General features: G+C 45.0%; 1 protein-coding gene across 1 annotated transcript in view; it reads left to right on the top strand.

Moving 5' to 3' along the window:
- LOC140908159 (uncharacterized) overlaps positions 1-16,497 on the top strand; it is a 54,874-nt gene that overhangs the window by 19,419 nt on the left and 18,958 nt on the right. The window contains 8 exon segments of the mRNA XM_073335125.1: positions 76-132; positions 623-676; positions 879-932; positions 1,889-1,933; positions 3,272-3,325; positions 8,617-8,670; positions 14,466-14,510; positions 14,602-14,655. Of these exon segments, the coding sequence (XP_073191226.1) occupies positions 76-132; positions 623-676; positions 879-932; positions 1,889-1,933; positions 3,272-3,325; positions 8,617-8,670; positions 14,466-14,510; positions 14,602-14,655 (417 nt within the window).

Genomic DNA, 16,497 nt, shown 5'->3' with positions numbered 1-16,497 from the left:
TTTATTGTTCAAGTATATAAAAATATCTGATTTTTTTTCATTTGTTTATACCATATATTTTATTTTTCCTTCAAGGGTTTAGTGGGCACTAAGGGTGAAAAAGGAATGAGGAGAGGGTTACATGGTGAATGGGTATGTATTGCATTATATTCTGCATGAAGCCAAAGTTCAGAATCAAAAGGAAACTAAGCAGCCTATTAACTTTTTTGCTGTGTATTTGTATGTGAATTATTAAAGGGAAAATGAACAACATACTTGTGATCTGAAGGATCCCAGAGACATGTTGCCATTGCCAAAATATTGAACAGAACACTTCATCTGTAAATATGAAATGTTAACCATGAATCTGCTATCAGAAATAATTTAGGGCCATAGCTAATTTAGGGCATAGCTTCTTTAAAGTCAGTAGAGCTACAGTGATTTACTGCAGCTGAGGTTCTAGTCCATATAACTTGTTTATGATTTGAAGTAGTAATATCCGTTGGAAAATGCTAGGAAATCAATATGGTTTACAGGGAAATCACCATCAAACTGATCTGGCAGCAAACTAGATTGATAAACTGACTTGTTGCAGTTAGTGCAAATGTATTTCCTGGGTTGATGATGTTCTTTTCTTTCAAAGGGTGATCAAGGTCCTCCAGGTCTCAAAGGATTATTAGGAGCAGAGGGCTTCAAGGTAAGTACATGTGTCTAAATGCTTTAAATCCTCATGGAAGTACCTCTGTCTGGTGCATCTTGTAGTGTATCATCTTGTCCAGGGTATCACAGAAAAGCAAGACACACTATGGCAATGTCTGCACTGCAGTGGTAATCATAATTGTAAATTTCTTATTTATTGGAAGCAGTTGTTAGTACTAACTACATAATTTTTCTCTTAGGGGGTATCTGGAACACCCAGAAACAGAGGAGAACCTGGGGCAAAAGGAGAAAAGGTTGTTTTTTAATTTCTCTCTCAAGTTGAGCTTGCCATTTTCTCTGCTGTATCATTTCACTATGGCTGTGATCTCAAAAGCAAAGGAAACACGTTCCGACCTTGTTGGTACGAGGATGGGAAACCTTCATGGAAAAAACAGGGTGCTGCTGAAAATGACAATGATGACTCAAAAAGAAAAGGAGTACTTGTGGCACCTTAGAGACTAACCAATTTATTTGAGCATAAGCTTTCTTGAGCTACAGCTCACTTCATCGGATGCAAAGTTTTCGTGAGCTACAGCTCACTTCATCGGATGCATGCACCCGATGAAGTGAGCTGTAGCTTACGAAAGCTTATGCTCAAATAAATTGGTTAGTCTCTAAGGTGCCACAAGTACTCCTTTTCTTTTTGCGAATACCGACTAACACGGCTGTTACTCTGAATGATGACTCAGTAGATGGCAGCATTTTCTCTGAGTGGCTGAACCAATTTTCCAGTATGGTTCTACAGGGTAATGAACTGCTGATTGTTTGTGCTCTTTAAATGATCCCATAGTGTCTTGGCCAAATTCTTGGGTCACTTGTTAAGCTCTGAATAACTAAAATTTTCCTAATAATTTCAATTGAAAGCATTTTTTCATCCCCCCTCCTAAAAACTGCTCTGTTGTGTTGTTGGTTCAAAAGAGTTGCTATGTTCCACCCTATAGGCGGTTGCATTTCAGTAGTGAGTGAGTGATCCTTGCATAGACAATACATAAAGTGCTATAGCATTTCAATTATAGGCGCGGGATTCCTATATAAAGATTTCTGTGTAAAGTGCATTGGGATCCTTGATAACGCATTACTATTTAGTGCACTTCTGTTTTAGATTTCTGTTGGAGATTTACACAGGCATACTACATGAAATAGAGGTTTTGTGTATTAAATGTTTGTGGCCAGTACTGAACTAGTTGTTCTGTTTTTTTTAACATTTCAGGGAGAACCGGGGCTTGTGGGAATCATGGGATTCCAAGGAGTGAAGGTACTATGCTTTAGCGAAAGAACAATATTACATACACACTGCAAAACAATCTTGCTATACCTAGAATTGAACTGTCCCTCACACAGTATTTTGAATGTGTTAATATGCTGTTTAGGTGTCTCTGCTATATCAATAGACAAAAAGAAACTATATATCTTCACCCTAAAATGACTTCTATTTAGGATTAAATTTCTCTAGGAAAAACAGAAGTGAAAATCTTACTGAGGTAGCACAGAATGTCTCCCCGATCATTAGGGTTGCCAACTTTCTAATTGCACAAAACGGAACACCCTTGCCTTGCTCCTGCTGCACCCCTTCTCTGAGGCCCCGCCTCCCACTCACGCCATCTGCCCTCCCTCCCTTGCTCGTTCTCCCCCACTCTCACTCACTTTCACTGGGCTGGGGCAGGGAGTTGGGGTGTGGGAGGAAGTGAGGGCTCCCCATCTGGGGGTGCAGGCTCTGGGGTGGGGCTGGGGATGAGAGGTTTGGGGTACAGGAGGGGGCTCTGGGTGGGGGCTGAGGGGTTCAGAGTTCAGGAGGGGGCTATGGGCTGGGACAGGGGGTGGGGATGCAGGAGGGGATGCAGGCTCTGACTGGGGGTGTGAGCTCTGGGGTATGGTGGGGGCCTCAGGGTGGGGCAGGGGTTTGGGGTTCAGGCTCCCAGAGGGAGTTTGGGTACGGGAGGGGATTTGGGGTGTGGGCTCCAGCCGGACAGCATTTATCTCAGGTGGCTCCCGGTCCATGGCACAATGGGGCGAAGGCAGGCTCCCTACCTGCCCTGGCTCTGTGCAACTCCTGAGAAACAGCTGACATGTCTGGCTCCGAGGTGGAGGCTCGGCCAGGTGGCTCTGTGTGCTGCCCGTGCCCACAGGCACTGTCCCCACCGCTCCCATTGGTCACAGTTCCCAGCCAATGTGAGCTGCGGAGCCAGTGCTCAGAGTGGCAGAAGAGCACGGAGCCTCCCTGGCCACTCCTGCACCTAGTAGCCAGATATGCTGGCTGCTTCTGGGGGCTGCGCAGAGCCAGGGCAGGCAGGGAGCCTGCCTTAGCCCTGCTGCACCGCTGACTGGACTTTTACTGGCCCGGTCCATGGTGCTGACTGAAGCTGCCAGCGTCCCTTTTCGACTGGGCATTCTGGCTGAAAACCAGATGCTTAGCAACCCTCACTATAATAGACTTTGCAGTTGTTCTGGGAGGAAAATGGCAGCTGTCTAAAAATTTTGAAGTGCAGCGTACAGAAAACAAAGGCATCACTTTTCCATACCTACATACACCATCAGGTGATTATTTTACATGTTGAGAACTCAATTTTGTCTTTGTCTGTTGTTGTGCTTCTAGGGTGATGAAGGCTTCTCTGGGGCTGATGGTTTACCAGGCCAAGAAGGACCTAGGGTAATATTAACTAAAGCACATACTTACAAACATTTCTTTAAATCCACTGGTTAGGTTTAACGGTTAAGGTAATTAGCATTGGAACAATTTACCAAAGAAGGTGGTGGAAATCTTTAAATCAGGATTGTCTTCCGAAGATATGCTGTAGCTGAACCGGAAGTTATGGGCTTGATGCAGGAATCACTGAGTGAAATTCTATGGCCTTTGTTAAGCATGAGGTCAGGCTACATAGAATCATAGAATATCAGGGTTGGAAGGGACCTCAGGAGGTCATCCAGTCCAACCCCCTGCTCAAAGCAGGACCAATCCCCAACTAAATCATCCCAGCCAGGGCTTTGTCAAGCCTGACCTTAAAAACTTCTAAGGAAGGAGATTCCACCATCTCCCCAGGTAACCCATTCCAGTGTTTCACCACCCTCCTAGTGAAAAAGTTTTTCCTAATATCCAACCTAAACCTCCCCCACTGCAACTTGAGACCATTACTCCTTGTTCTGTCATCTGCTACCACCGAGAACAGTCTAGAGCCATCCTCTTTGGAAGCCCCTTTCAGGTAGTTGAAAGCAGCTCCCCCCTCATTCTTCTCTTCCACAGACTAAACAATCCCACTTCCCTCAGTCTCACCTCATAAGTCATATGTTCCAGTCCCCTAATCATTTTTGTTGCCCTCTGCTGGACGTTTTCCAATTTTTCCACATCCTTCTTGTAGTGTGGGGCCCAAAACTGGACACAGTACTCCAGATGAGGCCTCGCCAATGCCAAATAGAGGGGAATGATCATATCCCTCGATTTGCTGGCAATGCCCCTACTTATACATCCCAAAATGCCATTGGCCTTCTTGGCAACAAGGGCACACTGTTGACTCATATCCAGCTTCTCGTCCACTCTAACCCCTAGGTCCTTTTCTGCAGAACTGCTGCCTAGCCATTTGGTCCTAGTCTGTAGCGGTGCATGGGATTCTTCCGTCCTAAGTGCAGAATTCTGCATTTGTCCTTGTTGAACCTCATCAGATTTCTTTTGGCCCAATCCTCTAATTTGTCTAGGTCCCTCTGTATCCTATCCCTACCCTCCAGAGTATATACCTCTCCTTCCAGTTTAGTGTCATCTGTATCCTTGCTGAGGGTGTAATCCACACCATCCTCCAGATCATTTATGAAGATATTGAACAAAACCGGCCCGAGGACTGATCCTTGGGACACTCCACTTGATACCGGCTGCCAACTAGACATGGAGCCATTGATCACTTCCTGTTGAGCCCGACAATCTAGACAACTTTCTATCCACCTTTATAGTTCATTCATCCAGCCCATACTTTAGCTTGCTGGCAAGAATACTGTGGGAGACCGTGTCAAAAGCTTTGCTAAAGTCAAGGAACAACATGTCCACTGCTTTCCCCTCATCCAGAGCCAGTTATCTCATCATAGAAGGCAATTAGATTAGTCAGGCATGACTTGCCCTTGGTGAATCTATGCTGACTGTTCCTGATCACTTTCCTCTCCTCTAAGTGCTTCAGAATTGATTCCTTGAGGACCTGCTCCATGATTTTTCCAGGGACTGAGGTGAGGCTGACTGGCCTGTAGTTCCCAGGATCCTCCTCCTTCCCTTTTTTAAAGATGGGCACTACATTAGCCTTTTTCCAGTCGTCCGGGACTTCCCCCGATTGCCATGAATTTTCAAAGATAATGGCCAATGGCTCTGCAATCACATCTGCCAACTCCTTTAGCACTCTCGGATGCAGCACATCCGGCTGCATGGACTTGTGCTCGTCCAGCTTTTCTAAATAGTCCCATACTACTACTTTCTTCACAGAGGGCTGGTCACCTCCTCCCCATGCTGTGCTGCCCAGTACAGTAGTCTGGGAGCTGACCTTGTTCGTGAAGACAGAGGCAAAAAAGCATTGAGTATGTATGCTTTTTCCACATCCTCTGTCACTAGGTTGCCTCCGTCATTCAGTAAGGGGCCCACACTTCCCTTGACTGACTTCTTGTTGCTAACATACCTGAAGAAACCCTTCTTGTTACTCTTAACATCTCTTGCTAGCTGCAACTCTAGGTGTGATTTGGCCTTCCTGATTTCACTCCTGCATGCCCGAGCAATATTTTTATACTCTTCCGTGGTCATTTGTCCAATCTTCCACTTCTTGTAAGCTTCTTTTTTGTGTTTAAGATCAGCAAGGATTTCACTGTTAAGCCAAGCTGGTCACCTACTATTCTTTCTACACATCAGGATGGTTTGTCCCTGTAACCTCAATACAGATTCTTTTAAAATACAGCCAGCTCTCCTGGACTCCTATCCCCCTCATGTTATTCTCCCAGGGGATCCTGCCCATCAGTTCCCTGAGGTTGTCAAAGTCTGCTTTTCTGAAGTCCAGGGTCCGTATTCTGCTCCTCTCCTTTCTTCCCTGTGTCAGGATCCTGAACTCGACCATCTCATGGTCACCTCCTCCCTGGTTCCCATCCACTTTTGCTTCCCCTACTAATTCTTCCCGGTTTGTGAGCAGCAGGTCAAGACGAGCTCTGCCCCTAGTTGGTTCCTCCAGCACTTGTACCAGGAAATAGTCCCCTACTCTTTCCAAAAACTTCCTGGATTGTCTGTGCACCGCTGTCTTGCTCTCCCAGCAGATATCAGGGTGATTGAAGTCTCCCATGAGAACCAGGATCTGCAATGTAGTAGTAACTTCCGTGAGTTGCTGGAAGAAAGCCTCGTCCACCTCATCCCCCTACATGATCATGAGGGTCCCATTTAATGTTAAACTCAATGAATATCCTCTATTTATTCCCATGAAGATCAATCTGTTAGAGTGTAAATCACTGCTCAGAATCTGTCTGTGTATTTTTCTACATTATTTAACACTTTCATTTGCTTTAGTTATTTGTTCTTCTTAAATTAGTGAAATAAATGTCATGGAGGTTTTCCGATTTACTCTTGCTAAACTCCCCCTGGTGGATGCTCACCAGACTGCTGCACTGGATCCAAACCTCTGGATCCCATGGGCTTTTCAATTTACTGAGTTGCCACAGCATTCAGACACTTCTTTTCTATATCTGGCCTTTGAGGCATACTCCTGGTGTACAGTCTCCAAGTCTGGTATCGCTTCTCAGGATGGGGGACTCTGTGGTTCAGCTACCCTGTGCCCCAAGATCAGTGCTGACTCCCAAATCGCAAGATTCACAATTTGTGGGTGCTCTAGATTAGTATTTCTCCCTTCAGGGACTTTGTGACATTTAAAGCAAGTAGTGGTTCAGCAGCAGGGTTCCTCCTCATCCGGGTCTATGGGAGGCCAGTCCACCTCACTACGTCTCTGGGCGTTGCCTGTATTGGGGAATTAGTGGCACGGCAAGAATCTATAGCTCGGGCCTGTATTCAGGGCCCAGCAGCAAAAGGCAGTTAGGTGGCCCAAGCCCTAAGGCAATGAGTCTATAGTTCGGGCCTGTTTCAGGGTCGAGCAACAATGGAAATTAAGTAGCCCAGGCCCTCAGTCACAGTGGGGCAACAGGAATCTAGGGCTCAGGCCCTAGGGGGAGACTGCCACCCCAGGGTTGGGGTGGCAGGGGGGTAGGGGCGCAGGCCCACCCACTCCACTGCACCCCAGCCCAGGGCCCTAACTGTGGCAGCAGGATTTGTCAGGGGGGATCCTGACCGTACGCTGATCTAAACTCAGGCAGTGCTCCAGTCAGTCTTGAGTCAGCTGCCCCTGGGCCACTTCCTAACTCCCCCTTGGGTTGTACCTGGGTCTGCAGAGGGTTGTCAAGATCATCAGGGTAGAAGGCCTGTGGTACTCCTGGCAACTCCTTCGTGGTTGGGTCGGCGTACGGCTCTGGCCAGTCCTCAGCCCATGACGGCTTGCAGCAGTCTCCCAGCTCCAGAGCAAGCAGGAGGCATCTGGCTTCCCTGGTAGCTGCAACCCAACTGAGCTTCCAGACCTGCCTTTTATACTTCCTGATCCGCCCACTGACTTCAAGTGGGAGGGTTGAGCGTGGCCTGGCTCTGCCCACCAGGGCTCAGTGGGGGCTTCCTCCCCCTCCAGGTCCGTGGGAGGCCACTCCGCTTCACTACACATATGGACTACTAAATCACACACACACTTTACTCTTAGACACAGCACAAGAGATATACAGATATAGGGAAAACAACTAACACCTGCACACAAGACCCTTCCTTATTCAGTGGGTCTTAGTTAGTGTCTTCCAGGGCACCTAAGATTATTCTGCATTCCTTTTTCTCCTATGCAGTCTTGTCCTCTGGTTTGGAACTGGTCTTGCTGCAGAGACACGTTTAATAACAAATTTTAACATCTTTGTCTCTTGATGCCCTCCCCCTGGGTTTTTTCCATTCTCCAATACTCTGTCTGTTAGAGTGGATCATTAAGAAGTCAATAGACTTTGGCCAGTAGTCTCCCCTTGGACTACAACTCTTGATACCTGTATTGCTTGGTTAAATATTAGCGAGTGGGCTGTCTGTATCCATTGTCTGCCATCCTGCAGAGGAGGACTCAGACTATGTCTATGCCATAATTACTTTGGTATAATTTACATTGCTCAGGAGTGTGAAAGAGTCACCTCCCCGAGCAACATAAGTTATACTGACCTAAGTGCCGATGACATAGCTACTGCTTCTCATGGAGGTGGAGCTCTCTCCTGTCTGCTTACAGCATCTTCACCAGAAGCACTACAATGGCACAGCTGCACTGATGCAACTGTAAATGATGTAGTGTAGACATAGCCTAAGTTAATTCTTTGTCCCCCTGTGGCAGACATCATGCTAGTCAATCAAATAGAAAAAGTTGTATATAATATTCATAAAAAATAATACAGATATCTCCCATGTTCTTCACACCCCTTTTATTGCTGTCCAATAAACACCACACAGATTATTACAACGAATGTTCCAGTGGAACCAAAATATTTCCCATTATTCTTATAATGCTTACAGGCTTGACCTTGCCTTCCTTCTGCCTCCAAGACTCCATTATCTTCAGTGATTGTTTCATTACCAAAAATCTACTCAGATATGGAGTACCAGTCATTAAAGAATGGCATATGTTGTTTGTCACAGTAAAGATAAAAATGTACCAGATTTGTTATGAGCAACTTTTTTTAATTCATCCTTTTCAGCTTGTATATTCAGGTGTAAGATTAACTTTGTGCTCCTAATGGACAGCAGTGTATCTTGCTTGTATGTGGTAATTTTATACAGGTTACAGTTGCACTGATAATTCATAGTAGAAGTTAGTTGTTCATGAAAGCCGGTACCTCTTTTTACACAATGCAGGTATTTGTGTTTGTTAATTGCAGGGCCTTGTTGGTGTTCCAGGGGATTTTGGTCCACCCGGACCAAAAGGAGCTACAGTAAGCTATGTTTCTGCTTTTCAAGAACTAGCAACTCTACTGTATCTAAAGCTAGACTACTAAAGAGAGAGGGACCATGTGGTTTAGAGCAGTGCTTCTCAAAGCAAGTCCGCCACTTGTTCAGGGAAAGCCACTGGTGTGCCAGACTGGTTTGTTTACCTGCCACATCCTCAGGTTCGGCCGATCGCAGCTCCCACTGGCAGCGGTTCGCCGCTCCAGGCCAATGGGGGCTGCAGGAAGGGTGGCCAGCATGTTCCTGGCCCGCGCCACTTCCCGCAGCCCCCTTTGGCCTGGAGCGGCGAACCTCTGTCAGTGGGAGCTGCGATCGGCCGAACATGCGGATGTGGCAGGTAAACAAACCAGTCTGGCACACTAGGGGCTTTTCCTGAACAAGTGGAGGACCAGCTTTGAGAACCACTGGTTTAGAGGATTGGGAAATGGAGTCTTTGCCGACAGGTCACCAGTTCAAATGCATCCCAAGCTGCTAGTGATTAGTCCCACAAGTTGTTTCCATACTGACGTTAACTGACTGGTCTTTGAAATGAAATGATCTTAGTCCAATTCCCACTAGACAGTGATATCACAAGAACCATTATCATGATTTGCACTCATTAGCATTGATATTGGCAGCCTCAGTAGAGAGGCTTAGAACTGAATAGATAGTGACCTCACTCTCCACACAAGAGAATCATGTAAAATTCACAAAAGAAGAACAAGGGGCTGTCATTGGGACATGGTTGCTCAGAGGTGCTCCCTGTTGGCCAAACATAGTGCTGTGCACTCCCTGCCTCAGTTTCCCTCCCCAAGGTTGATCTGCTTGGCTCTCTGCACACTAATCTGTGCTGGAGATGTGGCTTAGCCCTCCAGCCAAGTCACAACAAACAACGCCTTCTGGGGAAGCAAGAGTCCAAACTAAAAAGTCCCACCAAACAGAAAAGTCCCTCACCTTCTGGGCTCAGTGCCTCATGTCCTTCCTGGATCTGGTATAGAGCCTCATGCTGGTTCCCCTGGACAACCCTTTTCCTTGCAGGACCTATCACAGAAGCCAGCCAACCTGAGTGCCTGCCTGCTTACTCCATGTGCTTTCAACTTTTGACTGAACTCACTCTCATTCCTTTTACAAGGGCCAGGTTTCCATTAGTCTATCATCTGACCCTCCTTAGTCCCGCCCCCCTGGTGTGTCTGTTACCTTCCTGCTTATTGCCTCCTGCTCCCTGTTTCTGTTTGTTTTCCTGGTTCCTGCTCCCTGAGCTCAGTGTTCCAGGGTCTGTTTCTGTGCATGTACATAGTGTTGGGTGTGTGCAGTTACCCAGGCCCTGCTGCTACATACCTGACATTTGGACTGTTCTGTTTTGTTCCTACTGTTGCTAAGATAACTGGTTTATGGTTATTGTATGTTTTGATTGACCACTTACCTGCCTTTCTTACTTCAGTTTCCTTGTGGTCTGGGATTGCTGTTCTGGGGTGCATTGGAGTGTGATATTATGGCAATGAGTGCTTCTATTCTGCAATCCATGCTGCCTTCACACCCTCCAGCTGTTGACTGTCCATACTTCATTCAGAATGTTCAGAACTATGTGCAGATCCTGCAACTCTCCAAAAGCTGTTAGGTTATCCTTGCTGCAGAACTGCTTAGGCCTGGGCCATGATAGCATTCTTATTTCTGATGGAGTCCTGGAAACCAAGTCCTCCTTCGATGCCGCCATGTAGTGCCTTAATGAGTATTTTGGGACTGGAGATGCTGTTCTGCTTAAGAGGAGAACATTTTTTGAAGGTTGCCAGCAGCCCAATGAAACCATACATGAGTTTGCATGTTGTTTGCGGCAGTTGGCCCAGAACTGTGAATTTGGGGAAATTCTGATGATCATGCTCAGGGATATTTTTGTGATTGGTATAGCCAGTGACAGCCGGGGCAAATTGTTGCTGGCTGAAGATGCTAGAGTGCTAATTTTTGATACCATGGTTGCTAAGCGTGAGGCATTTGAGGGGATTCCAGCTGAAAGTGGTTCTATGTCTCAGACTGCTGTAACCTTTGTGTCTTCAATTAAACTGTCAGCTGCTCCTTCTGCTTCCATTGCCCAGAGTCATGCAACATTACCCACTCCAACTCCGCAGCCTTGGCAGCAAAAGTTGCTATCTCCTCAGTGTTTCTGCTATAGTACTACAGGTCACTTGGCCTATTTCCCTGCCTGCCTGCCTAGAACTGCTGTGTGAGAAGGACAGCGCATGAAACATATTGGTATCGTTCAGGAAGTGGAAGGGACTATGAACTGGAGCTCACACAGAGTTATCGTATAAAGGAAGAATGGCAACATTTGAATGTGCACAGTTTCTAGAGCACTTAATAAATATAGGAAACCAGAGGAGTTTCAATTGCCAACCTTCAAAGGGGTGATATGCCAAGTAAGTGGATCCTGGACTTTCCCTGAGTTGGATTACCGATCCATTTATTGGCAAATACCTGTGGCTAAAAGTTCACCGTTTTTATTGACTTTCAGTACACCCTTTGGGAGGTACTGCAATCAATGGCTCCCTTTTGATGTAGTTACTGCTCCTTGGGTTTTTCTGAGAGTGATCTCTCAGCTCCTTGATAATATCCAGGATGACATTCTCATCTTTGCTAAGACCCTTCCTGAGCTTAATGCTATTCTGGACCAGCTAGACCAACTCCAACAAGTTGGCATACAGTTGAATGCAGCCAAGTGCAATTTAACAAAAGATGCTGTATAGTTTGTAGGGAGTTCTGTCGATGATGTGAAACCAACATCTGAATGGCTACATGCTGTTGCTTTGCTACCATTACCCACTGATGGTAGCAGTTTATGTTCATTCCTTGGCCTAACTCAATATAGAGGTTGCCATGCTTTGCCACATTTTAGTATCTTTGTCAAGCTACTGTGGGATTTAACCGAGGGCCAGGGCCAGTTGGTTTGGACTAAAGAGACAAAGCAGGGTTTTGAAATCCTGCATCAAGTCCTCTTTGGGATCCAATCCCATGCTTAATTTGATCCAAGGAAGCCTGTAGTGACTCAGACTGATGCATGCAATAGGGACCTTGGCACAGTTTCCACGCCTACACTCTGTCAATGTTACAGATTATTATTCACTTTATCTATTTGCATTCATAATTTCACAAGACACGTGAAAGCAGCTCATTTCTTGCCTAACCATTTTATATGTGATGTTTGGCTTGCCAGAGAGCCTTGTTTCAGATAATGGGACACCTTTGGTATCAAGATGGTTTGAAGGTTTTCTGAGGAATATTGTTAAAGTACATTATAAACCTGGTATGTACCATCCCCAAGGAAATGGGATAGTGGAGAGACTGCATGGGACTCTGAAGAAATGTGCAGCTTGCATACTGGAGGAATGTCTATTTTATTGAGTCATAGCTTATATGATATTTGGAGTATACCTCATGAAAGTACTGGAGAAACCCTTATCTATTGGCTCTTCACCAACCTATGAGAACCACGTTGCCTCTGCTGATGGAAAAGTTTCATCCCATCCCTTCCCCACCCTCAAAGCCAACTGATGGGACTAGGAAATATGAGTTTTAACAAGCGCATCTGTGCAAGACTCCATGTGTTCTGTCCTGGACAAGCATCATATGTTAGGTGAGGGTCTGGAAGCATTTTTTATGTTTGTGTCATGATCTTGGAGGCTGAAGGGTACAGAGAATGGCAAAGGTGTTTATCACATGGAGAACATGTTGTTAACCAGCGAGATACACTGCATACTGAAAGGGAAACAGATAGGGAAGAGGACACTTTTTCTGTGTATGATGATGTCATATGGCTAATTGGGAAAGTTGCACCAGAGCAGCAGCATCCACCCACTGTATTTAATCAGAGGTATAACCTATGGCCCTGGGATCACCCCTAGTTACCAGCAAGGTACTGTTGAATGTTTGGGGGCGGGGGGAAAGAAGGAAATTGTATGACTGGTGTGTGTGTGTGTGTGTGTGTGTGTGTGTGTGTGTGTGTCCTTCCTACTTATTGCAGTCTGCTCCATGTTCCTATGTCTTTCCTGGTTCCTCCTCCCTGAACTCAGTTCAGTGTTCCTGTTCCTGTGTGTGTGTGTGTGCGTGTGGATGGTTACTCAAGGCCTGTTGCTACATATCTGCCATTTGGACTGCTGTTGTATATTGTTCCAGCTGTTGCTGACTTAACTGGTCCATGGTTATACATTTTGATTGACCACCTACGTGTTTTGCTTTGATTTCCTTGTGTCTTGGTCTGGGTGCATCAGAGTGTAACAGGCTGTGAAGCAACTAATTAATTATGGTACAAGTGTGGCTGGCCCCTATATACTCTTAAAGGGGACCGTCACCTTGTGATGGGGCCTATGCTGCTCCCATGGATCTCTGTGTCAAAACACCCATTGACTTAAGTAGAAGGATTGTGCCCTAAATAGTAATAGAAAAATACAATTTGAAAAATGAGTGGAAAGAATGACTAGGGATAGAGGGAGCAGAAAACATTTACAGAGAAGAAGTTTTATGTATGGGATGTTACTTTTTGGCAAACAAACTCTAAAACAATTAGGGCCAGATTTATTAATTGGCTTCAATAGAGCTCCACTGGGATGAATTTGCCACTAAAATTTCTCAATAATGGTTTTGTATTAGTGTTGGAAAGACAAGCTTCCCATACGAGGCTGGGTTGACAGCTTGACCCAGTTGAGTAAGGAGCAGCACACAATTAAGTCCCTGCTTTCTCCTTGTTCTGTAGCGAAATAAGATGCACCAGTGTTTTTCCTGGTACTTCCTCCTTTTGGTCAGCTCCGTTCCACCTATTCTATACCCCTGCCTGCCTTTCCCTGCTCACCCATATGGAAGGGGAAATAACAGCCCACTAATGGCTGCTTTCCTACCATTGCTGAGATCCAGCTCAACTTGTCAGTACTCCACATACCCAGCCTGGGCTACAGCCCAGCCTGTTTGCCTCTAATCACTCCTCCCCATAAACTCAGTTGGTTCCTGGACTCCAAGGACCAGACTGAGGTTCTGAGGGATGGAGAGAAGAAGGGAACCAAGGGTCCCAAAGCTTTCAAGGAAAATCTTCTCTGCTTGCTCCTTTTCCTGTGGTGCAGTGGGGTTCGGAGGCAGAATCTTCTTCGACTTGGAACTTAGCACTTTATATGGTACAATTGAGATGTCTGGCTCTACCTCCCTATGAACCAGTCAGTGGAGTTGGCTGGACATGGGCAGCAGGAAGTATGCTGTGATCTGTAAAGGGCTGTAGTAGATTACTCTTCTTAGTCTCATTTCCCCGGTATAAGAAAGCAGTACCAGAAGAACTGTGCCCTCAAGGTTTGACTGAATTTGCTGGAATCTAGCAAGGTGGAGCAGCTACTCACATCCCATACTCAGGGTTGTGCCTAAAAGCACCATCTGGTCACATAATAATATACACTATGCCCATTTAATGTATTTACAGAATGGGGCCTTTAACTATGAAACCTTAGAATACAGTAATTGGGCTATTAATACTCAATATGTGCTAGTTTATTGTACAAGGAAAATATTATGGTTTTGTACTATTATTAAGGAAGCCAAATAGATTCCTCTGTATGTGTGTATGTATGTGTGTATGTGTATATATATATATATGGCTGATATTTTAAAAATTGAGAAAATAGGATTAAACAGCCATGCCCTGTCAGAATTTCATTGGTTTCTCAGATACTAAATACCAATCCCTGCTCATACACTGTCATAGTTATAATGACCACAGTTGGTTTTTGTGGGTTTTTAAAAAATCTAATAAAAACCAATGCATTGGTTTATCTAGGGTTTTACTGGACCTCGAGGAAGGAAAGGTACACCCGGTCCAAAGGTATCGTATGAATAAGCCTAATTTGTCCATCTTGCTAAACTGCACAATCTGTTTTTGTATGTTTACTTGATGGGATTTTGTTCATTTACAGGGAATACGTGGAGATCCTGGATTGCCTGGACGAGAGGGGGATCCTGGTATAGAGGTAAATGAGATGTGGAGTGTTGGGACTTAGTGGTTCTCAATAATAACCAAATGAGTCAGATGCCGGGCAGAATCAAGGGTCTTCAATACTTTAGTCAATTCAACAAGACTTTATTCAATGTGCACAAGGGGAGAGCCCCTGGTACAAAAATCAGCCAGAGTCCCTCCAGCAAGGAGCCCCTCCTGTTGCTATCTTATAGCACATGGCAGTTATATAAGTTACATAACACAGACCTCTAGCCAATTATATTTAACCTTTCCATTTATGGAGTTGTTCGTCACATGCTTATACTTCTCCAGTCCTCATGTTGAGCTCACTTCCCTCCCCTTGACCTTTTCTAGAATGTTCCTAGGGTGGTGAGCCACAGCATGCTTCTTTATGCATACATACCTTCTAAATCACATTTTGTTTAAAATGAACACAAGCATACCCTTCAACTCCCCCATTTGGTTTTGGGGCTAAGAACAATTCTTAGACCCCACTAACACCACTTCCTTGTATTTATTAGGAGCAATAATTGACCTTATCAACACTTAATTGACTGCAATTTTGGTAACAAAATTAAATAATACATAATAATATCTACAATAAAAATAATAAGTCCCCATACCCATTGCAAGAACACAGCCCAAATCATCCCCATGGAATCTCTGTTTCCACAATAGCAAACCCTTCTATTCACTGAATCACTGTAATTGCCCTACCCCTTCTTTCATAATATCTTCTAATAGGCTTAACACAATAAGAAGAACAAAATGTTTAAGCAAGGCTTGCCTGCCAAAGTTAATCACACAAATCCACACAAGGTAGTGGAGTCCTTCCTCAGTGTTATATCATCCATTAAATTAAACATTACATGCACCATTAAGTCAGGTCCCAACGTTTGAGATGAGGCTTGTCCTGACTTCAGGTTTTCCATTCACAAAACCCATCCTCCCAGGATGGGACATTGGTCCCATAGGAAAGCTATATAGTTATATATTATTACATATCCAGAATTCTTGATGCTACACAGATGTCTGTGACATGAGAATGGGAGTGGGTGGACGGGCTGAGCCTCCAATTCAGAAGCCCAACCCACAGGAATTAACACTCCTCCAAGGATGGAATGACCATCCCAACATGCCATGTTATCTATAGGGACCACTCCCTTGTCATCATCCAAGGTGAAGACATTCAGTCTTTGAGAACTGCAGCTCTCACCCAACAGGGCACCTGTGACATGAGCAAGTCTCCTATCAGGGCTGCAACTTCCATGTTGAACACCATGCCAGAATGATAATACAATTCTTCCACATGCCTAGACCAATGCTTGCTCATATATTTTAGTAGTTTTTAATAGATGGCTGAGTACAAAAGTGAGGACCTGACCAACTGTGTTGCTGAGTTAATGTGATATCTGACTTTGATTAGACATGAGCCCTACTCTCACCACAATAGACTGCCATCCCTGCTACTAACAAATTTTCAACCCAGTCCCTATTATTAGATTTGATAACTTGAGTAATGGCATTTACAACTGATCCACTGGCTCCTCCCCAGGTGATTACATCAATAAAATACTAAAAGCCACTGCAGCATTATTAAGATGAGACTTCTAAAAGAACTCTCAAGTCTCAGAAACCACTCAAAACAATTTAATAGACCACAAAAAATTCCTACATCAATTTTAAACTGGGAACATCAAATGAAAACACTTAACAATATTGAGAATGGCTCTCCAGGAGTCCATAGGGTAAACAGGGATTATTGTGCCCCATGTTGAGTCTCACCTTTATATACTTTTACTCGTGACAGGTGGACCCAAACTGGAATTCCAGTGACCCAGGCTGCTGAAGGAGT

This window comes from Lepidochelys kempii, chromosome 3, assembly GCF_965140265.1.
Source record: "Lepidochelys kempii isolate rLepKem1 chromosome 3, rLepKem1.hap2, whole genome shotgun sequence".
Taxonomy (NCBI): domain Eukaryota; kingdom Metazoa; phylum Chordata; order Testudines; family Cheloniidae; genus Lepidochelys; species Lepidochelys kempii.
This window is presented reverse-complemented; position numbering and strand designations above follow the sequence as displayed.